Raw genomic sequence first — 24,145 nt, 5'->3', positions numbered from 1 at the left:
CATAACACCATCTATCGATACTCCATACCCTTTATTAATATCTATGTTCTTCTGACTTTGCGACGTTGCCATTTCTTGTAAATTATGCATATATTTGGGGAATATAATAAATAGAATAAATTATCTTAAATTCAAAAATTAACTTCAAATTTCAAATTCAATTGAAACTCAAGTTTAAATTTTTTGGTACAATTTTCATCTCCTATAATATAAAAAATGTAATATGAAGAATCTTTTATAAATAAGCTTAATTTTGAAGAGAAAAATGAGAAAATAAAACAATATATTTGTGAACATATAAGCATTACAATAACAAAGTAGTTATGGCTATGGTTCTTGTAAATTATTCTTATATTTGAATATTATATATATATATATATATATATATATATATATATATATATATATATATATCGAAATATTTAAGTGAGCCTAGCTTTCCATTTTACAAAATATACACGCCATAAACTCATCTTGGAAAAACAAACTTGTATTTCAACTTGATTGTTTAATGATTACAGAAAAAATCATATACGAAATCCAGACGGATCTGTTTATTTCTAAGCTAGTAAGCTGCGGAATCTCTTTAAAATCAGTTAAACAATAATGGATCCACAAGCCGCCACGGCTCTCAACATTTTAATTGAGGTTATGATTGTGTATGTTAAGCTCGTAAATATTTACGTTAGGCTTGTATACGTTTAAGATAAACTTAGCGCCTATATTCCGAAATTCGTAATTTTCCTTTATGATCATGAATGCTTTTTCAAGGTTTTTCTTAGAATTTAAACGTATAGTAGATTATATGGACACGTTAAAAGCGATTATCCAACATTTGCGCAACCTTAAAAATTTCAACTAGGGATGCCGAAAACATAACGATATTTTTCGAAATTATTTATTTTCTTATTAAAAAATTAAATATATTTTTAAACACTATAAAAAATTTTGAACTATTACTATTAAACCTTTAAAATTGGTATATAATATTAAAGGTTTAGTACCTTTCGGTATTTAATTTTGACGTCTTGTTAAAATTATCGCTACTATTTAAAATATTTTTAAAATATCGATTTTCTTTTCTCCGATATATCGATATATTTTTGTTCAACAATGAGCCTAATCTTTGTGACAATGAACCTGCACAAAAAGTGCTAATTTTGGTCACTAATAAGTTCTGCATGTATTTATTAATAGTTGAATAATATGATCCCTAGCATCACGATGTGACTGAGATATAACGAAGGGAAATACTTTTTAAAGTAAAACTCAGTCATGATAGTATCTCGTAGCAAACATCAATAACAAGCAATCTTCTAATAATATGTATTGAATTAATTATAAAACTTACCAATTTGATAAATACAGTATTTCGCATTTTTGAACAACACCAAATGCAATAAAAGCCTACAGTAACATCTAAAATATTTGGAAAGCTCTCATTGAAAAAAATAAAACCGATTATAGGAAGAACAAATCTAATAACATACACAGTTTGGGTTAATTAACAAACATTCAAAAATTGACCAGTCATACAGAATAACAGATGTAATTGTAAAGATATGTTCAGAAGTCTTCGATAGGGTATGCCATGATGGCCTTGTTTATGAGCTACAGAAAATATTCCTGAACACAAACACTGAACAATTAAAATATTACGTTACATCCAGAATTTTCTATTAATAATTTCTTTCTATTAATTTCTATTAATTTTCTATACTCTATGTTCTATGTTATACATATGATATACCACAGATGGAAAATATGACGATGGCTACATTTGCCGTCGAGAACAATAGTGAATAAGTCACACAAAAATTACAACAGCCATAAGATACTATAAATAATTGGACCCAAACCTGGAAAAGAAAAATTAACGAAAGTAAATTTTCACATGTGCAGTCCGCATAATCAGACACAAGCAATTATAATAATATTATATCAGCAACACTAAGGATCTCGGAGTGAATCTTGATGCAAAACTTCGCCGAAAGGAACATATAATAAAAAGGAAAGAACTGGTGTTAAAATATAGGAAAATGTATTGATTAACCGGAAGAAAATAAATTAAGATTTGAATTATGGGCAAGTTCCGCGAAAATAAAATAAATTCCAAGTTTTCCAGAACAAAGTCCTGAGAAATATTATAGGTGTACCCTAATACTACAGGATTAATTACTTACAACGAAATCTTCAGATACCGACTGACATGTCAAGTCTCGTAACTCTTGGATATCACTAGAACAAGATATAAACTCGAATGAATAAAACCACCTGATCTTGTGTAGTGTAATGTAGTGAGGCGAATTTAATAGAAATACAGCAGTGTTAATACATAAACATTATTGCACCAAAGACTAAGATAGATCCTCCTAGATATATATTTAGATTTAAGGTTTTTAAAGACAAATTGCAGGTTAGTCGGCAACGACTAATAACAATGTAATATTTTTTTAAGAAAATGCAGCACAACAACTGAAGCTTTTTTAATTGAGATGGGTCGACGTTAACAGCCCATTAAGGCTTATGTTTTAGCGGTGTCTGTTTAACCTGTTTTTTTATTATTCTGTCACTACCAAGTCAGCATATGCTACAATGTTAAAATTATATTATCGAAATCAGTGTTCGTCAAAGCAAACGTTTCTCGCATTGCGCCCAATTTACAGTAGTTTACTCCAACATTTGCTGGCTAAATAAGTTGTTGACCCTCGCCTTTTTTTGTTGGTGAGGCCATCCCCATCATCACCATTATGGGACTTTTTACCACCACCTTAATCTTATTTATTTCATGGAAAAGACTTCCCAGGGTATATGAGTATTTACTGGGAACATTTGAAAATCCGTTAATGAGGTAAGATACTTGGAAAATATAATATTGTCTCAGGGTGGGGTTGTATACCCGCAACGTTACTGTTCAGCCAAAAAACATTCACATTCGAGAGGTCCCCTTCGAAAAACCTAAGCGAAACCATCGCCTTGATTCACTTTAATTTACTTCCAAGCTTAGCTGAAATCGTCAGCTGTAAGCACAAAGGAGCTAACGAAGGAGTTTTCCGGTAGGATCTGGTATCTCGGTAGGAGAGCATAATTTATTGTACATTTTTTTACTCTTCGTGCTGAATCGAGAATCATAGATAATATATACACAGCGGGTGCAACGATAGACATTTTTCATATAAGACTTGAGCATATGGTTATTTCACTCAGAGCGCTAACGTGAATTGGTCATAGTGCCAATAAGCCGGAATCGACCAGTGCCCTTAAAGTGGACCACTTAAAAGTCGAAAAATTTCAACGAAATAAAAAAAATATTTACTTCACACACTGCTTGTTTTCTTTTTTATTTCAACATCGGCTCCAGTGATCATTAAATATCATTAGGCGTTTCATCAGTAAATAAACTAACAGAATCAAAACACAAGTTGCTATAAATAATTTTTACAAGGTTTCGACCGTTAAGACTGATATTTTCAATTTATAGTGTAAGAATTTTGTATTTAAGTTAGGAAACTAAAAAGTAACTTCGGGTTTTCTTAACAGATGGCTTTAAAGTGGCATATCTGTAATTTATTCAATAAAGTCATACCATGTATACATTTTTGTCACATTTTGTTTAGGGAAAGGGAGAAATAAAGTTTGGGCTCATGTAAAATTATAGTAATTATGCTGTCGAATTCTTAAATCAACAAAGTCTATTTCAGTGTTAAAGACAAACCCTGCTATGACTTATCAGAAAAGTATTGTCTTCCATCATAAGGCTAGATTTTAGTGACCCGGAAAAAAAATAAGAAAGATTGGCTAACAAGTTTTGATGCATTCACCATGTAGCCCGGATCTTACTCCGTCTGGCCTATGAAATGCTTCAAAAAATGCTTAAGAACTGACTTGGTTCAGTTTTTCGTTCAGAAATATCTGAGACGTAATGTAATTTTAAATAACTCATGTTATTTTTCCATAAACAGGCCAACAGCTGCGTAAGAAAATATAAAGATTTTGTCAATTCAATCGTCAATCAATTGTATCGTGATGTTTTTATTATGATTCTACAAATTCCCAATGTAAGCTTTTAAAAAAATATTATTTGTTAAAATACGTTTTGTTATACCTGGTATGTATCTTTAAATTTAAATTAAAAATTCCATTTAATTTTGATCGAATTTAAGAACATTGCACTCTGCATTTTTTCATAATCCCACTGATTGCATTATTAGAGTCAATAATGGAATGCGGCCGGTTAATTTGAACGATTTGACATTTAACACTGCGCAGAGCACAATAAATAAAAGCGCAGCAAATTTGATGTCCGCATATCTTAACAGATATTATCTACTAACTCGCTTCGCTGGACGCAGGATAAAAGTTGATTGTATAACCTACTTGTAAATATGAACAATAATAAAAATACATTTTAAACTTGAATGTAGTGATTCTATGTAACATATTTGTTGCCTGCTTGACGGGCCCACAGTAGGCCTTAACCATGAACACATTTTTTACATAACCGTTTGTTTGGATAATTATTGAATGTAACGTTAAATAAAAAAATTATATTCATTTTCTGGTTGAAGAATGATTATATTCTCAGGCGAAGTAATTCGTGAACATACCACATAAAGTTGGTCATGAGAAGAATAGCCATTTTGTAAATCTACACCAGATAATTTCAAACCCCGCCATTGAGATTTTCTAATTATCATTTTGAACTCTCATAACTAACTCTAATTGGAAACCGCAAACGCTTAAATTGGAAGAAATAATCCGATGGTTGATTCCATCATACTTCTTCGCAGAGTTTTCAGTCATCACATAACTTGGATTAAAATTACCCAATAGAGTATGAGGTGGCCGGCATATCTTCTACTTCCAATGCGGTATCCAGAGTTTCATACTTTATATTTTCAGTTATCAGTTTCTCCAGCAAAAAAGCATTAATCCTGTCAGCACAATTATTTATTAAGTAATATAATAATAAGAATTTATTCTAAAAGGCATTTTGAATATTTGGGTATATTGTGTATTTAATCAAGCTGTTTCAAAATAGTTTATATTCGTATTAGTAAAAGTGCAGCCCGTATGAGGTAAAAAAGAAATAAAGAAACAATGATTGAAGAAAAAGAACGATTAGAGATTATTTGATTAATGTTCTAACCAAACTAGAACAACAACAAAAAGTCGTTGCCCCCAGCGGGAATCGAACCCGCGACCTCTGCCTGTGAGCTGAGAGCTCTAATCACTACACGATAAATTAAGTTGCTTGTAGCATTTCTACGGCTTCCTATATGATACGGTTATTACTTACTAAACTGTTTTTGCACTGAACGACCTTGCTATGCAAACTCTTACTAAAAACGCCCTGAAGGGTATAGCGGTCCGGTCCTTGCTTTCATCATCAACTTACCTAAATTAACTTCAAAGTCCTATAATCTTTAAAGAAATATTCTCTAACTCCTAACCTTAGAGGAGTTGTGTCTTCCATCACATCACCTCAGCAATAACATTATACACAAATATCTGATTATTTTATATAAAAAACATGTCAAAACATTGTATATTTCTTTGAAATTTGAGGGTTTCTCTCGATTTCCCCGGATTCCACCATCAGATCCTGACTTGGTTCCAATGGGATCATCTCGGAAGTGCATTCTTTCGAATAAAAAAAGGATTTTGAAAATCGATCCACAATCGACGGAGACATCGGTGAACATACATAAAAAAATATATACAGTCGAACATAGAACCTCATTCATTTTTGAAGTCGGTTAAAAATAGTAATAGCTCCTGAGAAGAACATTTTTTTTTAATTGTTCAGATTAACGTATTTTTTTCTTTTCTTCAAAATTCAACCACTTATTAGTCGTTTGCTGTGCAAAAACTCTTCCAGGGCACAAGACATTGCGGAAATACTTCTATTTTAAATATAATATCAAAGAAATAATCTGAAAAAAATCCATTTATCCAATAAAGTCGAATAAGGTCATTGATCTATTAGCGCACTCCCAACACAGCGAACCCCGGTTCTGGATCAATATTTTTCTCTATCGACCCAAGTATGATCCATTCGGACGACGGCTCAGCTATTAGAACTCATGCGATTTTTTTTTTCGTCACCTTTCCAGCGTAATTTGTTTTGGTAGCGTAATGTAACCAATTCGAACGAGAATAGATTTTTGGCAGCGACTGGTGGCAGTGAGTTCAGTCAGCTCTCATTCGCGATTCGGGAAGTGGTGAGCAACGACAGTGTCACAGTGAAAAAATTACGATATATCGGTCCCATATCCATTCTAATTTCGTTTTTTTTTCATACCGCGATAGATGCGATCGTGTCCAGTGATTGTGTTGTGATGGATATGATGCGTTAAATAGTTTCTGTTTCTGTACGAATTACGTGATCAAGTCTGTGAACGGAATCACTCGATTAAACTGATCACCGTTTATTGTTATTAGACGATATATATTTTAGTAGAATAGCGATTAAATGGTATTTGTTGCTTAGCTTTGTCTTGCTTAACTTCTTGGGTTAAACCCTGGATCTAACTAATATAAAATATGTTTAAACATAATCATCTACAAGAAAAATACAGTTGTTTTCATTCTTCTCCAACAAATTTATTCTTTTTACGATACGATTTTAATCTCAAATCGAGTGTTTGTTCTTCTTTGTTTAAGTCAACTCTCTTTCTTCATTGGAGTAGTTATTTTTAATATGGACAACATTTTTAGGATTATAAATTAGAAGTCACAGATGGGTAACAATACATCCACCGCTTTTTTAATATAAATGTAAGTCTGGCTGGTGGTGTTAGCAATGGAATGCTGAGTTGAATAAAAGAACTGTGTTTGAGCTATCAACAAAATTATTTTTTATTTAGGACTCATATATGATATTATATCCTCAAGATTTCCGTGTTGTCGGAGTACCTAAAACGGGTTCCACCTCACCCATTCTTTTTTGTGGATGCATTTTCCCATGATCAACTTCGTATGAATTATTCATATACGGAAATTAAGTCTGTTAATTGTAGAAAATGGAGTCATCTTTAATCTACAACATCCTTTAACAGTGGATTTGAAAGAGCCATTGAGACTACCGTATTGCTCAATCGTGTAACTTGCCATGATGATTTGGTGTCATTGACTGTATAATAAAACAACATATAAAAAAGACGCAGCTAAAGGTCATTTCGTAGCCACACTCAATAGTACTCAGTAGCCACAAGGGAATCTGAAAAGGACATGTTTCGTCAGTATCATCTTTTAAAGCGGTTCATAAATTGATCTAATTTTGAATCGAAATATAAGTATTTGTCCGCTGATGAAAATCAGAGATAGTCAGAGCAAGCAACGTCTATAGATCACTGCAAGTTGTATCAGATTTCCAATTATAACGTTTCTATGTAGATTTTAACGGGATTTTCAAGCTATAGCTCAATATTTCCATATTACAGTCGCATATTTCTTCATATTGAAACTGAAAATGGTTTTTCTACCACTTAAACAGACATATCTTCTAAAGTTTGTACATTTTTATATTATTAGATGTGCAAATTTATTATATGACGCCTAATATCTATTGATCTATACTATTTTATTATTCTTCTTCACTATACAAGTTTGTACATGATGCTACTTTTTTCCGTTTCCATGATATCTTTACGAATGGTACCTGCAAATATTCTTATATCATCATAAATTATAGGCAACATCAGGTCGTGAATTAAAATGTTAACAAAGATTCAAATTACATTCGAATAAAACGTTTCTTATGAATAAGTACATTTGTATCTTGTGTTTGAATGTCCTAAAATAACGTTTACGTTACTTTATAATAAGGCAATAATTATTGTTATTAAAGCCTATGTCAGAAGATACATAAAGTACAGATATAAGTTAAAAGAAGGACCATCTCGTCACCTTGACTTCAGTAAGGGTGTCTATCACATTAATATTTGGACTACAAATTGAAACCCGCCGCCCACGATTCTTCGTCTAAATTAGTTTTGAGTTTACCTTTGGTAGTGTTGTTTTTTTGCTCTTAATTGCAAAGATCATCTTCTGTCCTCTGTTCCTAAACAATACTTTTACGTTCACCAGAACAAGAGGACGGTCCTATTACTGTTGCTATAGTCTCGAATTCAAATCCCAACAGGACATAAATGTAATGTATGTTATTACTTAAATCTATTAGGCAGTAATATAAAATTTCATAGGGAACAACCATCACAGTCACGCCAGTAACCAGTAACTTAAACAGCAGTATCTCTAGCAACCGAAAATCCGTTAAAGTTAACCTAAATAAAACCAGTCTACATAAGCAAGACTTTAACTATCGTAATAAAACATTGAGTAGTTTCCAGTAAACATTGAGGTATAATCTTCAAGTTATTTAGTGAATTCCTAGAATACCAAATAGAGAAATAAATGTATTACGTGCGCCGTTTCAAATACTACTTACCCACAATCTAATATCTAATAAGACTTTAATATCTGATGACTACTACATAAAACAATTCAAACGTTTTGGAATGTTTATATTCACCCGAATTTTTAATATTAAGCCATAATGATAACGACGATAAGACAACGTGTACTAGGTTGTTTAATAATTTCGTACAGCACCAACCATTCTTCTATCACACAATAGCGTTTCTTCTTAATCATGTTGCTGTTTCAGATGTGTTTAGTAAATCACTAATCAATATGTTCCTTGGCCCTGTCTATATCCTAATATTTGATTGCTTATATATATTAGAACTATAAATTGAAAACCGCCCTTATTTTTCAAATTATAAACCTTTATTACATAAAAACTACTACCAATTATATTAGACCTATTATTATTAGAAGAAATATTGCCCATCATTATTGACAATCTTGGGCCATCTTCCAAGTAACAGTATCATTGTACGATAAAATTTGTCTTTGAATCCCAAAATCCATCCAATTTTTAAAATATTTGGAAGAAGGGGTGCTATCGAGCCAGATCGTTGTGGTATTTACCGGAATTGATCATAATCCGAAGGAACAGTATCGGGAGAAAACAGCTGATAGCGTTGGATATCCTTTTTAGCGTTTTAAGATGAAGTGTTAACCTATTAAGCCACCACATTATTACTTTGTCATACCTTTCTTGATATAGCGGCTGTTTTCTTTTATTGTCTGGTTTAAAAGTATAAGTTAAGTTCGGTAATGTGCTCCTGTAATCTTTTTAATAAAGTTAAATGCCTCACCAAATACTCAACAAGATGAATTACTACGACTTTTTTCCGCTTGAGGTTGTAATAGTGAATCAACTTTTCCTATTCAGCAACTATGCAATACAAAAATACGTTTCTTTTCTACTATTGGAGTCAGTCTGATTCCACGTCTCTAGGATACCCTTCCATTTTAATCGATGATAAATCCTAATCAAAGAATATGAGTGGGTAAGTTATTGCTGAGTTTAACAACAATCATTATCCAGCAACTTTTCCAATTCCACATTTTCAAATTTCCTTACTGCAGCGGAATGCTCTGTGTCTTCCTGTCATAACATAGAAATCGCCTGATTTGAACATCTCGAACTATTCCCGGCACGTTCTTTCACTAACACACTCGTCATCTTTTGCAATTTAGAGCAAAAAAACAACACTACCAAAGGTAAACTCAAAACTAATTTAGACGAAGAATCGTGGGCGGCGGGTTTCAATTTGTACTCCAAATATTAACGTGATAGACACCCTTACTGAAGTCAAGGTGGAGAGATGGTCCTTCTTTTAACTTATATCTGTACTTTATGTATCATCTGATATAGAATTTGACCGCAAATCAAATTCCATATTAAGCAAGTATATAATAATCTAGCAAACTTATGCACCAAGATAACAATCAAACATATTATCTGCAATAAGTTTATAAATTAAATTTATTATTTATTTCTATTAGATAAGGTAATTATTTTCATCAAAGACCTTTAGCACTAGATTATAGTGCACGAATAAATAATCTTTAGTGATTGTTTGAATCGAAATCGGGAAAATGTTCTTCGCCAGTGTGTCCGAAGTGGCCTTAAACGATATAGATTCTCAAAAACCAAATACCTTGGTCAGAAGACGGTCTCTGCCGAAGAACAACTTTAGAGGGATCAAGAAAGAGGAACTTCAGCGTCGGACCAGTTTGTATTTGGCATCGATGACAGTAAGTCTAACCAAATAATATAAATATTGAGGTATTGCCTATTATATATGAGCTATATCAACAATTTTTAGTATGTTTATATATTTGTATATAAGTGTTATTATATATCTGATTGGCTTGATTTTTTTAAATTAATTTATTTATGGTATTCGTCAGCCTCTTGAACCTTTTATGTGTCGATATTTATCAATTATTGACACTCGAAATACGTTATGATATAGTGTAGCAACAACAGCAATATTTTGACAATCAAGCCTGAAAGCTTCAGTCTCGCTTCTCATTACGATCAAATCGTAAACAAGGTTCAACTGTTTCCCAAGAAATTGGTATTTGCTGCAGCTTATCAGGATGTGCTTAGTCGTTAAGGTACAGTTACATACGAAGCATATAGTTGATGGGTCTCCTTTAAGTTAAAAAGCTCATAAGTAAGTAGAGAGTATCCAATTCGCTCTAGACAGGAAAAAAAAGATCAACTTGCGTTTAGCAATATCTGAAGTATACAAATTTTGATAATATGACTTTTTTACCTCACACTGTTAAGTATACGCTGTAGTCTTCAAGCCAGTAGACCGACTTGTTGAAGGTAGCGTGTTTTCTGTTAGTGTGGACTGCTTCAACATTTTCAATAAAAGCAATCACAAAATAGTTCGCATGGGCTGTTTAAATGTGTTTAATAGCTCTCAAGAAGACGTTAATACCATTCAATTAAGGAAGATGTCAGTCAGTACCCACGATCTTCTATTTTAATATCATCGGCGTAGATGAAGATATGGTTCATATAGGTCTATAGTCTGAAAATGTGTTAATATTAGAAAAGTTTTGTTATGATAGCAATTCATTTCTTGTATTTTATAACAGTCTTTTTCATTTACCTTTTTTATATAAATAATCAGATATAAAAATAAAAAAATATATTTTATACCATACCATCAGTGTTATGCGTAATTACTTCATTCTATTACGTAAATTTTAGCTAAAAATGATTATATTTTCAATTAAAATGTAGCATCTATTTTATCTCTCCTTTATATTACACTATTATGTGATGATTTATTGTGGTTTAAATTTAATCGCCAACCAACTTATTTATCTCCCTAAATGCAGTATTTTTAAATAATTCTGATACAAGGCTACTCTAAACTACTATAATATATATGTGTCACATGAAGCATACTCTTTCAATTGTTTCTCTTGTCGACGACTGTCGACTGACTAAAGTTATATTAGCCTTCTCTGTTAGGTGCTTGCATATATTCTAATCACTTTTTTCACTATAAAAAAGCACTGGTTCAAAAAAATAGGTACAATATATATCAATAATTTTCTACACTTTCTCACACGTTACTGGTAACATGGCGATACCGTATTGAAATAACGATATTGGTTTGAAAGCAATCCATCCATCGATCCAATTTCGAACTTTTTCGGCATTCCTAACCGCCAGTAAACCACCAACCAAACCATGCTGCATCTGAACAGGTGGTAATCAGAAGACGCTGTCTAGTGAATATGCTGGGTACTACAGAACTTCCAACTCGATCTGTAGTGTCTACATAACTTTTGCAACACGTGGCCGAGAGTTGTCATACAAAAAAATGACTTTTCGTCTGTTACTAGCTATTGGTTGAATATTTTGAAATAAAGCGTCGGTAAATTTGTTTAATATACGTCAATAGAGATCTACAATAACCTTTTTATTCGGTTTTAGCAGATCGCAATATACTACAACTTGTTGATCCCACCATGTGCACAGCAAGACTTTATGACCATGAATATTTTGCTTCAGTTAAAATGAGACTAACTAGCCACAGAGAGCTATATGCTACTTTTTTTTACTTGGCCAGACACGAGACGGTTCGAAATCGAAATCTTCAGCAAATTTGTGTGACAGCCTTTTTTTCTCCTTTTAGATATTTCCTATAGCATGTAAACGCCTGGAGACAGTTTTGAAAGTATTTGACAGTTTGAGTTGGGTGTTCGTCCAACAAATCTAGCAAGATAGATTTGCTCCTACAAAATAGGAAATAATCACAAACGTGACATTCACTTTCAAGGAATATCCAGTGTCTATGTGTATAAATGTTCATTGTTTCCGAAATTTTTAATTATCCTCACCATTCATTGCGATTGGCATCAAAAGCACTACTTTTAATCGTTTTAAAACCAAAACTGATAACTGGGATATGACAGAGCAGCATCACCATAAGTTTATAAAAATAGTTGATGAGCGTTTCATATTTAACTTATTTAACTTTATAAAATAAAAAACTATAAATTAAAAAATTATATGTGTATTATTTAAATATACTTAAAAATACAATATTTTAATTTACCTCACAGTAAATACATGTTACAATTTTCATTACGAAACGCCTTTTTCTTTTTTTTAATATTTTTATAGGTAATTAATTATAGGACACTATCCATATTATATGTGGCCATGCAAAATTTTCCATTTTTGCCTTTGCAAGCCTATTAATTTTTCATTCACCAGAACAAGTAACATCCATTTTTATTTCTTATTACATTAACCTAGCTCAGTATATTGTGTAGAAATCATTTTGAAAAATATCGCCATTTGCTGACAACTGTATTAATCCCATACTCGCATTATTTGTGTATTAATGCAAGTGCAACAAAACAGTAGTAAAAAATTATAAATTAAGATTATACTAAGCACATCTAATGTAAGACGTAACTTTCGTTAAATTTGTTTATGTACATTCTTGTGCCAATATATGAAATGGTATAGAGATAGCTAGTTAAGCTGAAAGTAATGTTAATATAAGTTGAAGGCACAGATTCGTCTGCAGAGAAAATATATTTTTTAAATTATTTAATTATTACATTGTTACATTGTTTGCAACTAACCTACAATTTGTCTTTATGATAACTTAAATCTACGTATATAACTAGGAGGACCCGACGGCCCTATCTCAGTATCTGCTGAAATAATGTTTATACATGTCACTGCTATATTTTTTATTAGATGCACCTCACTACACAACACTACACAAGATCAGATGGTTTGATTCTTTTTAGTCTGTGTCCTGTTCTGGTGGTATCCAAAAGCTGAAATACTTGAGTTCTTATTCTTTTGAGAATGGAGTCTTTCCTCATGCCCCCTTGCAATTCGCTTGATTTCTTGACTGATTGTGGGTATCTTACTTCTAATTAATTTTGAAGACTCTAATGTGGCCTAAGCGACTGCTGATTCCGATATTTAACTTCTAGTTATATTTTTCTGTTTGATAGGTTAAAGGAAATAATTTGTGAATATACAGATATTATGTATTACAACTCAATTATCGATACAGATTTTAATGAAAGACTTACTGTTAAATCTACAGTTAGGAATTGCATCATGATTAAGCAATGATATTCCACATTTGGGTCCATAATAATCTGGCCGGTTTGAAATGCCTTCATATCCAAAAACTTGATGTAGGAGATCATAAGAGATTTCTGAAGTTTATCACTATTAATTTTTAAAAAGCTTGTCTACGCTAGAGCAGAATCCTTTTATTTGAACCTTCATATCTTGGAAAATATTATTCATATTATAATTTTACATTTAAACAAATAATATCTAACTTAAATGCTACAAAAATAACGTAATGACAACAAATTTCATTACAATTATACACAAAAATAGAAAAAACAAATATAACATGTCACAAAATTCTAAATCGAAAGAAATAAAAGAAATCTGTTATCGTTTATCTTCGACTCTCCACTAATTCGGGCGCGCAAAACATGGTTAAGGTTGTGCCAATTGAAGTTTCCATTCTATATTTCTGTGTTTTGCCATATTAAGTGGAAAACTATTATTTTAATAAAGAAATGTCAAAACCATCGAATTTAACAGTTAGGTTAGGTTGTTTACATGATAGATATGACTAGTCACAATAAATAGAAACCGGGTTTTCCTGAAATTAGGAATCTATTCCATTTTTTCCCTCAGAATTAAACTTCCGGGTCAAAAATATATATTTGGTATAACTAGCAACGTTAATAACAAAATAACTGTACTAAATAATTAAAAATAATTGTTGCATCCTAAAAGCTCACATGTTACTTCGGTGCATCGTTCTAATCCATAAGTTCATGAATCGACAATCTATTAAAATCTTGTGAGGACACCAGGAATTTCGAGTGGTTGATTTTTTCCCTGTAAACTCTATTTTTATAGTCTCGAAAATAGGTGACCTTTGATGTCCGAAAAAATATCGGAAATTTCGTTGCATAAAAATAAAAACGCTCGTATATATAAATCAAGCCCTAATTTATAATGACAAATGACTCGAATGATATTTGACAACTAACCGAGGTTATGTTTAGTTACTAGATTAAAAGTAGAATTCTATCATAATTTATTTATAATAAATCTTGTTTAGATTTACACTTACGAAATAAAGCACAAAAGTGGTATTAACTTTCAAGGAATATCGAGTGTTTATGTGCCTCTTGTATAAATGTTATTTTTACGAACTAAATGGGATCACGGCGCTACCGAAAATAGGTAACCTTTAACGTCAAAACATCTGACATTTCGTTGCATAAAAGCAATATTTTAAATAGATTAATCAGGTTAACCCAGGTAACTATATAATATATAAAATATTTTAATTAAGTGAATACATAAAGCAATGACATTGAGGGACAAAATCAAGGATTTTTATATCACGTATTATTTATTATCTTCCTGGAGATTATAGGGATAATAGATACCGTGAAAAACTAAATATTAGATACTAACGTGTTCAAATAGTTGTCTATCTAAACCAAAAAACTTTATTTTTGTTAAGACGGGAATAATAATAGGTCTAATATATTTCCTTATGCATATTAAATGAAAAAATATATAGAATCCAATATTAGGCCTATAAATTAATTTTAAATGATTTTTTATTGGAAGCTTTATTGTGAAAAATCGGTACAATGTATTTTATTCTAATGAATCTGTTGTCCATCGATAACCGCTACTTTTTCTTATCTTGCAGGCAATTTACGGATTATATCTCGAAAGAATATATTTCGAGGCTATCCACGAATAGATCCGTTTTTTGATATCTTTGTTCAAGGACTACTGAAGACAGATCACGACTCATACGTCGGAATAAGTACTAATCAGAAGGACCACATTATGTAAAATATGGCGGGAGGGGTATCCCATTCCCATTTTTATGTCCAAATATGTTTTCACCTCTTTTGCAACATTTGGTCATGCTGAAGAATATATAGGTAATTGTTCTGTCTTTGCTCGTACTCCGACCATTTTCGCATTCTGTTCGGCTCAAACGCTTCGGTTGTAGTCGATTTCCATTGATGGTTTCATCGAATAATGCATTCTAAATCCTCGTATTCAATCTTTTCCTTGACTGTCCAGGACGCTCTTTGTCTTCGGTGTCAAAATTACCACTTTTATAACATCGAGATTAGTAATCCCATGTTGAAATCCATGGAACAGGTAGGATGAAGCACACCCCATTCGATGAACCTTAACCGCCTTTTTTTTCGAATTGATGTAAAAAAGTAAAACTTCCCGTAAAGGCAATCTACTCGATACAAATTAAGCCATTTTGAACGCACTGAAAAGACTTCAACATGAAGTTGGTTGCAAATGTACCCGATGCGATTTAATACATAGTAACATCATGTGATATAAGTAATTAAAAAACACAATATCGACAAATCATTTAAGCTCTACCTTGTTATTACAAATTGCAATGAAACGAAAAATATTTCTTATTTTTTCATTCCAATTATTGAATTAAAATTATTATGAGAGAAATAGATTTCCTGATAGTGTTAGACTTAACATGAAAACATTTTTTTCGTTATAACATTGAATTCTAAAATTTTAGTAAACATAGAAGGTTAATAGGAGGATAAAATAATAGAATTTTTTTTCATTCAATTGAAATATTGTACCAAAAACTACAATAATATTAATATTTTAGGTTTTGGATTTATTATTTTATTTTATTTAGACTTTATACAATCTGCTGTGGTTAAAGTCACTTGACTGCCCTCCTACTGCTGGGATAGTCACAGGTTCAAGTCCTGTCAAAATATGGTTGTAAATTTATGTTAGAGAGTGTTGCCAATAAGTGCCAATAATCAAGCTGGGTTAGACCTGGATGTGTCCTATATCTTGTGGCATAATATCTAATTTGGTTACCCGCCCTTAATTCGGAACAAGAGAAATAATTTTGTTGTGTCTTTCGAAGTATTCTAGACATTTTTATTCAGGGTACGATTCAAGCCTATTATCATATTTATTGTATTTGATAGTAGTTCCCATCACTTTCTACGTTTATAATTGTTATACATCCATTTTTGATCATAGGTGATATTTAGCACAAAAAATCCTTTCTTTTTATCATAGAAGCACCAGGTCACAAATTTAAAAAAAACACGAATGTCCTTTGTTATTCGTTATGCCAAAAAAAAAGCCTAGTTCCAAGATTTCGCCTTGAAACACGAAAGAAGATTACTAAATCATACTAACGTGGAAGCAATACAACTGCTGGACAGCGCGCGGGATGTCAGGAGATTGAAGCGAACAAAACCATACGAACTTATATAAAGTGTATACATTTAGTGTAAACTATAGCTATAAGTTAATAATTAAGAAATAATTATAATTTTATAATTGAGGAATACATATTGATGTATTTTCTCGCACTCGTCTTGCTTGTTAATTAATCCAAGTACATAGGAAAAGTAGTAATAAATTAATTGTAAATTAAGATTGTACTAAGTGTATCTAATAAAGATATTATAAAAAAAATTCAATTACTAAATAATGGATAGTCACTTTCAGTTGTTCCCAAAACTAATTTATTTCATTTTGAAATAGTGAAGTAAAATTCAACATTTTATTTGATTTTTAAAAAGAATTTTATGGACATTTGACAACAGAGTCGACCAGTACCAACACAAATCGAATTTTATAGACTAATTCGGTTACATGTTCCGACGCATTCTGTCTCTTTTTAACTAAGGCAAAAGAAAAGGAAAAATCCGCTCCAAATTTAAAATAAATTTTACATTTGACATCATATATGACATGCAATGTCTATATTATTGGAAGGGATAAACACTTAAGAAAACCTAAACACAAAATTAAAAATTATTACAGTATTATCTATATTTAAAACGAGTAATTATCGAAAATTATTATAATAATAATCCTTATTATTATACTGCCATAAATCCTTTTGCGCAACCAAAGCTAATGATTCCAGATCACCATAAAAATATATTTGAAAAATAGAACGCACTACACCGATCTGAATAAAACTCTTGAGATCTATCTATATTGAATAAGTATTGAAAGCAGAAAGCTATGAGGAATTTTAATGTTAAAATGTCAAAACACTCCTGATAAATGTAATCTAATAATAGCAACCTCGTTGGCAATAAAGCAATTTCGATATTGTAATGTGAATTAAAGATCATTTATATACATTATTTGAACATTATGTTAAATATATGACTTGTCTCGATACAAGAGCCATTATAGAAAAGAGGAAGGAAAGTTAATAGAGGGCGCTGTGACTTGTATCGAGTGGGTATAAACTACCAGGGATCAAAATAAAGTTTCCCTTTTGTTCAAAGGCCATAAGTGGTGTATTAATTCCGTCCCGTCCCGAATTATAAGTGATTCGTAAAACATTAACGTGCCGGCTTGGTGGCGCAGTGGTAAAGGCGATAGGACAGTCCTCCTATTGTTGCGGTAGTCGCGGGTTCGAATCCTGCTGGGGCATGGTCGTAAATTTATGTTTGTGATTGTTTAAAATTTATGAATGTTCTAGGCAAGAGTGTAAAATCCGACAAGGAAAATGATCCCAGTCACGCCAGTAACCAGGCGGAGTAAGACCGGATGTCTTCTGGGATGATTTTTAAAGTTGGTCACTCGCCAGTCGGTAGGCTTAATGCTGAGGACCATGGTTCGGAGCCCACATTAAACTTTAGGCCCAATCCAGATAAACCCATAGTTGGTAAAAGGAGACTTTAAAAATATTTTAAAAAAAAACAACATTAACGTATATTTTAATTCAATTAACACGGAAATTAAACGTCGTTGCCAAGCTTTACATTAAAAAATAAGTAAAGATTTTAGTAATTATATGTTATTTATTTATGATATTTCATCAAAACAAATGTTTTTGGTGTGCCTTACGAATCAAAATATTTACAACAATATTATATTTTTGGAAAATCATTTTAATATTTGTTTTCAATGCCTCGTTAATAAATTAATCGAAAAGTGAAGAATCGTGTTCTCTGTTCCAGATTGACGAATTGTACACTGAAATATTATACATAATCTTGCACAATGTGGGATGCGACGTCAGCCTCGAAGTTGGTCAGAACTCACTGTTCTCATATGCCCAGGAAGCTTTCCGAATACCTAACAATAAACATAGGCAGTTGATGGATATCGCGGAGAGTAAACAAGATCCGGAATTGATGATTAACGTGGAGGTAATCGAAGCCAAAGAACTGAAGTCGAAGGATTCCAACGGGTTGAGTGACCCATTCGTGACTCTGTATCTAGCGTCGAATTCGTCACACAAATACAATACATCGGTTAAGAGCATGACTTTGAATCCAATTTGGGAGGAACATTTTGCTTTGTAAGTAGGATTATTTCATGCTATTAATAATTATTAGGTACTTGTATTTGTTAATATTTTTAAAATCATTCATTGAGAAAAACTGATTTTTGAGACCATTTTCATACTTTCATGACTAAGTGTAAGCCAGTCAAGCTATGCTTTATCAATCTGAACAAAAGGTGATCAAAATACAGTATGTCTAGTGAGTACGTTGGGTACGCAACTCTTACAATATGCGGTCGAAAGCTATCATACGAAAGGGTTACCTTATGTCTTTACTCGCTATTGTTGGTCTTTTTTGGAACAATACGTCGTTCAATTTGTTCAGTTGATATCGGTAGGCATTTTCTGTAGTAATTTCGTTCTATTTTAGCAAGTTTTAATACAATACACCTTGTTGATCCCTCCATATGCACAGCAATATTTTATGGCCATCAATATTATACGTATGTGTTGTAGTAGATCAATTTTTCATCGCCAGTCACATTACGCCACAAAAAGCGCTTCTTTGTTCTACAAGGAATGAAACCGTGATGGTGAAACAATTCGAAATATAAATAACTGTTAAACAAACCTATTATAACACATTGGCTGAAAAGTCCCGAGGCTAACACATAGATGGCGTTAGTTTTATTGTATTCACCGCTTTTACAGTGAGTAGTAACCTTCAAAATCAAGCTGTTTTCATTTCATGAGATTCTATTCATTTCATTTCATGATATAATTTTGTGAGTTATTGTGCTAAGAATGACACTAGTTTCATTATTTTTAAAATAATAGATCAAAAACAATTTCGTGTTTTAATTTTACACTGCTTCTTGATTGATTGAGCAATGGCTTGAAAAGTGTTATAATGACTCCACTCCATCAGAAACAACAATAAAACGTTAGTTTGCTGACTTCAAATGTGGCCGTAGAGACACGAGTCGTCCAAATGAGGTGGTAACACCAGAAAACATCAAAAAAATCCACAAAATCGTTTTAAATGACGAAAAGTGAAGTTGCGTGAGTTAGTTAACACCATAAGGATATTAAAAAAACGTGTTAATTCTAGATTACATGAGCATTTGACTCTTAGACTTTTGATTTCACTATAAGAAAGTCCTGTTCAAAGTGGGTGCCGCGTTTGCTCAGTGTTGACCAAAAACAAGAACGTCTTGATGATTTTTAGCAAAGTTTGGCCATGTTTAAAAGTAACAAACCAGAATTGGATGAATGGATCCATCATTTCACTCCAGGATCAAAACGATCGTCGTATGAGGACAGCAACTGGTGACAGGTCTAATTGTGGAACACTCAGAAGTACATTTTCGATATTCCAAAGTCCATCAAACACTTTTAGATACTTATGATGATGCTAAAACTTCAAAGCTCAATTGCCAATTTTGACTAACGATTTAAAAGTGTTGATTTTGAGGTCAGTGGTAAAGAGTGGCCTGGAGTACCAAAAAGTTTGAGGACAATGAATTGTGAGACTTATTGGATGAAAATCCAACTGGCACTCAAATAATTGTCAAGCTACTTAGCAGTTAATGAATAAATTGTTTCCAGACGTTCACATGCGTCGGAAGTAATCTAAAATAAATTAAAAAAGCCGTTTGGAACCGTTTAGACCTAGCGGTTTTATTGCTTATCAGACACACACAAAAATTTTCTGGGGTATATTGTATTACCGATGAGAAACTACGACAATCCTAAACGTAAAAAGTCATGGGTCAGTCAGAGAGCGACACTATATTGATACCAAAGCGGAATATCGATGCAGTGTTGCTTGGCTGGTACACGATTTCTAACTACTAAAATGCTAAATGCTTTAGTACTAAAATACTAAAATGGATCCATCATTGTATCACTGCCAAATAAACCATATTATCAAAAGGATAGGTGCTTTTTTTCGCAATAAAACCCTTTTTAAAGCTAAAAAATGATGAGAATACATGTAAGTGTCCTGAATTACTTTTAATTCGGGAGTTCGAAGCCTGATGGAATTTACAATACCACTTTTGATTTTTTATCAAGAGAAAAAACCGCACAAGACAAATTACAACGTCCCTACTAGTTGTTCTTTATTCCTACATATTAGGAAGGGGCGCTTTTATCGATATAAAACATCTCATTTTAAATATAATACATAATGATATACATATATGATATGTACCGGCACAATTATATTAACTTTTAACGTAACTTATTTAGTTTCTTCCTTTGGCAACGTGCAGATATGTATTTTCCTCCGAATGAATTAATTCCATGCTACTAAGTTGCCTTTGTGAAACAGTCCAATTGTCATACATGTACATGCGAGATGCAATACCTGGTCTCGTATCTAACAAGAATTAAATAAAATTGCATATTAATCTTCTTCCTTTGGTATTGTTATCGTCTTACTTTCTTCCATATTGAAGTGGTCGTTGAATAATGTGTTTTTGATGAATCTTTATCCTTCTTCTGTTATTTTTCTAATTTTAATTATAATAATTCATCATAAAGACTTAAGTCATTAAGTCATCTGTTTACTCTTCCCGTTATTAATGCATGATCAATGAATATTAACAAATGGGCCTTATCTTTTGTATACAAGCTGAAGTCATAATCTAATTCCTCATATTAATTTGTTCATCACTTCATTGTATCGTGTACTCCAACATTTTGGTGAATTTAATTTTAGATACTTTATTTCGGTAACTAGGTCCTCTGATTTCTTGATATAGACATTTGCATCTGTTGTTCCACTTAAAAATGCGATTCAAACGTCAATTGTTTTATCTTCCAGTTCTTTGAAATGGATATTACCAAAATTCTAATAATTTGTAGTCTACACACGCTTTTATAATTGAACTCTTATAAATTTCTTCAACCACTTTATACTATAACATATACTATATATTTATACTATAATAAAATAAAAATAACTATAATAAACTTGTATATATTGTCGAAATTATAACCCTTATAAATAGTGTAAATGAAAATAAATCGTAAAAATTCCGCATACGACAAGTTACTTACTAAAATATTGTAAATTATTTTAGGCCGATAACAGGAAATTCTACAGGTGATACCTTATGTTTAGAAGTATGGGACTTCGATCCTGCGGAAAGTATGAAAGAAAAATTTGGTAAGATATTCGACGTAAAAGGAGTTAAAGGAATGAGAAGGCTGATGAAAGAAATCGCAGTCACCGCCACCAGTGGTCAGCATGAAAACGAATTAATAGGACGAGCAAGTATCCCACTCAATGTAAGTCTCAGTTGGAAATAACAAACCCCTGTTCAGTTCTGATTTATACTTTTTAATTCAATAAATAGCCGTTAATGATCAAAAATAGTGAAATAATTAATTTATTGAATACTCAAATCAACTAGCAATCTAGAACTTGTTTAAAAAAACGGGCTGTTGATTTGTTTTCAGCTCCCTAATTTAGCTGATAAACAGCTTTTGGTCGCTCAGTCCAAAACCCTGTGTATTTGTATAATTAACTCTTAAAAATAATTACAGACTATCCCCGCCTCTGGAATGACTATGTGGTACAGCCTAGACAAAAAACACAAAGCTACCAGACAAGGAGTCTTGAAAGTAAGAGTCTCGTTTAGTTCCGGGAAAAACAACCAGGTGGCGCAACAGGAGCATCGTCATATGAGAAAAATTATTCTGCTACACGAATTGGAAATGTCGAAGGTACTAGCGCGATTTATCCCAATCACCGTAACACAACGTTATAATATCAATTATCTTTTTCAAGGTTGCTCCGCACTGGTGGTGCGGGAATTTCAGCTCGCAAGGTGAACAACTCCTCACCCAACACATCGCCCAGTCCGGCTTGTGGCCGACCGAGGTGGCGTTGTGCTCCTATTCAGTGTACGCGGACGTCCACCAGAAACATCCTTTGAGTTTGACTCTGTTCACCAAATTGTTAGAAAAACTGGTCAAACCACTAAAGACTGAAGATATAAGCGAAGAGGAATTGAAATTGTTCTGGGAGGCCACCAGGAAGTTATTGCCATCATGTTTTAGCGTCATAAGGAAAATTAGGAAAAAAAGTACGACAGAGAAAACAATTATGAAACAGGTATATGCTATGTTTTAATTTTATATAGAGGTCTGTTAGTCAATTGTTTTTTTTTACTTCAGTAATATTATATTATTTATAAGTATCTATAATAATAATTATATTAAAGGAATTTATAGTATCCCTGTATACTGGGTAATCGAGGGTGATCGAAGGGTACTATTAAATATAATTTATTTTAACATTATAGTACATCAAATGCATTTATGATCGAAGAACTTCATTCCTGTTTCCAGCATGAAGAACTATATGTCTGCAATGAATAAATGTTATGATTAACAAAACCTAATTGATAGTTATTCCAACATTTACCTTTTTCCGTCAATTTTTGTTATCTTTACACTATATTTATTATGATCTTGCCATGAGCAACCCAATGTACCATTCTGAAATAGACATGAAGTCTCATTTAAATATATACATTGATATATTTCTTCCTTAATTTTGTTATATGTTTTTAAAAATTGTATTCTTTTAAAAGCAATCTCTGGAAGTTCCATTAAACCCCTTCGTAGGTCATCTTTACCCCACTTAATTCCTATATTACCCAACAGTATATAAAGGGTTGTTCTACATCCTCAAATAACTGTATGTTTTGGCTTTTTATGGATACTTACCAGACTAACAATTTTCTCTGAAATAATTGTATTAAATTATGTTTCGATTAAAAAAACTACTTACAGATTTATACATTTCGTATATTTGATCTCTGAAACACCTTGCTGATCTTGATTCGTCACCTGTTTCGCATAAACACGGTTTCTTTTTGACGAATTTAACTTTATATTGTTTTTATTTTTTGAGATATTTTAGTGACTGTGTCCGTACTAATATACAGTGCAGCTGCAAGGCGCAAAAAAATATTTTCAATAAAAACCGCGGCGATTTCAAATTTATTAAAACAGAGAGTTAAAACAACGTTTGCCGGTTTATAACCCGTAATTATAATATTTTGAAGAATTTTCACACGCTTGGCAAACAGACAACTTTTGCAGCCTCATTCCAACAGCATTCTATCTCTTTTTAAATTGAATAAAATGACAAGGATAATATTGTCTGACTGTAAAAAGAATTTACACTAAACTACAAGCTTCAGTTCAAATTTCATTAAAACCTTGAACTGTGAGGCCAGAGAGTGGCATCCATGGACTAGTGGTCGTTGAGCACCTTCAATCCATTTTTTGTGACTTTACAGCTTCAAATGCGATACTTTCGGCTGAACTCCATTTAACTACACCAAGACACGCTTCCAGTAACTGTGGAACGATTGCTA

General features: G+C 32.2%; 1 protein-coding gene across 7 annotated transcripts in view; it reads left to right on the top strand.

Moving 5' to 3' along the window:
* Positions 1-24,145, top strand: part of LOC143190548 (protein unc-13 homolog 4B) — a 69,848-nt gene that overhangs the window by 41,443 nt on the left and 4,260 nt on the right. For 3 of the 7 annotated variants that reach the window (XM_076394905.1, XM_076394907.1, XM_076394906.1), the window contains 4 exons: positions 18,478-18,821; positions 21,836-22,043; positions 22,302-22,481; positions 22,546-22,872. In XM_076394905.1, coding sequence (XP_076251020.1) covers positions 18,478-18,821; positions 21,836-22,043; positions 22,302-22,481; positions 22,546-22,872 — 1,059 coding nt within the window. Of the gene's footprint in view, positions 1-6,188; positions 7,843-8,044; positions 10,174-18,477; positions 18,822-21,835; positions 22,044-22,301; positions 22,482-22,545; positions 22,873-24,145 lie in introns of those variants that run through there. The other 4 variants (XM_076394909.1, XM_076394908.1, XM_076394910.1 and 1 more) reach the window with 4 other exon arrangements.

The sequence above is a fragment of the Rhynchophorus ferrugineus genome, unplaced genomic scaffold (assembly GCF_030347505.1).
Source record: "Rhynchophorus ferrugineus isolate W39M unplaced genomic scaffold, kcgeb_rfMv2 rfM2, whole genome shotgun sequence".
Lineage (NCBI taxonomy): Eukaryota > Metazoa > Arthropoda > Insecta > Coleoptera > Curculionidae > Rhynchophorus > Rhynchophorus ferrugineus.
Note: the sequence above shows the minus strand (reverse complement) of the source record. Positions and strands in the feature narration are given on the sequence as shown.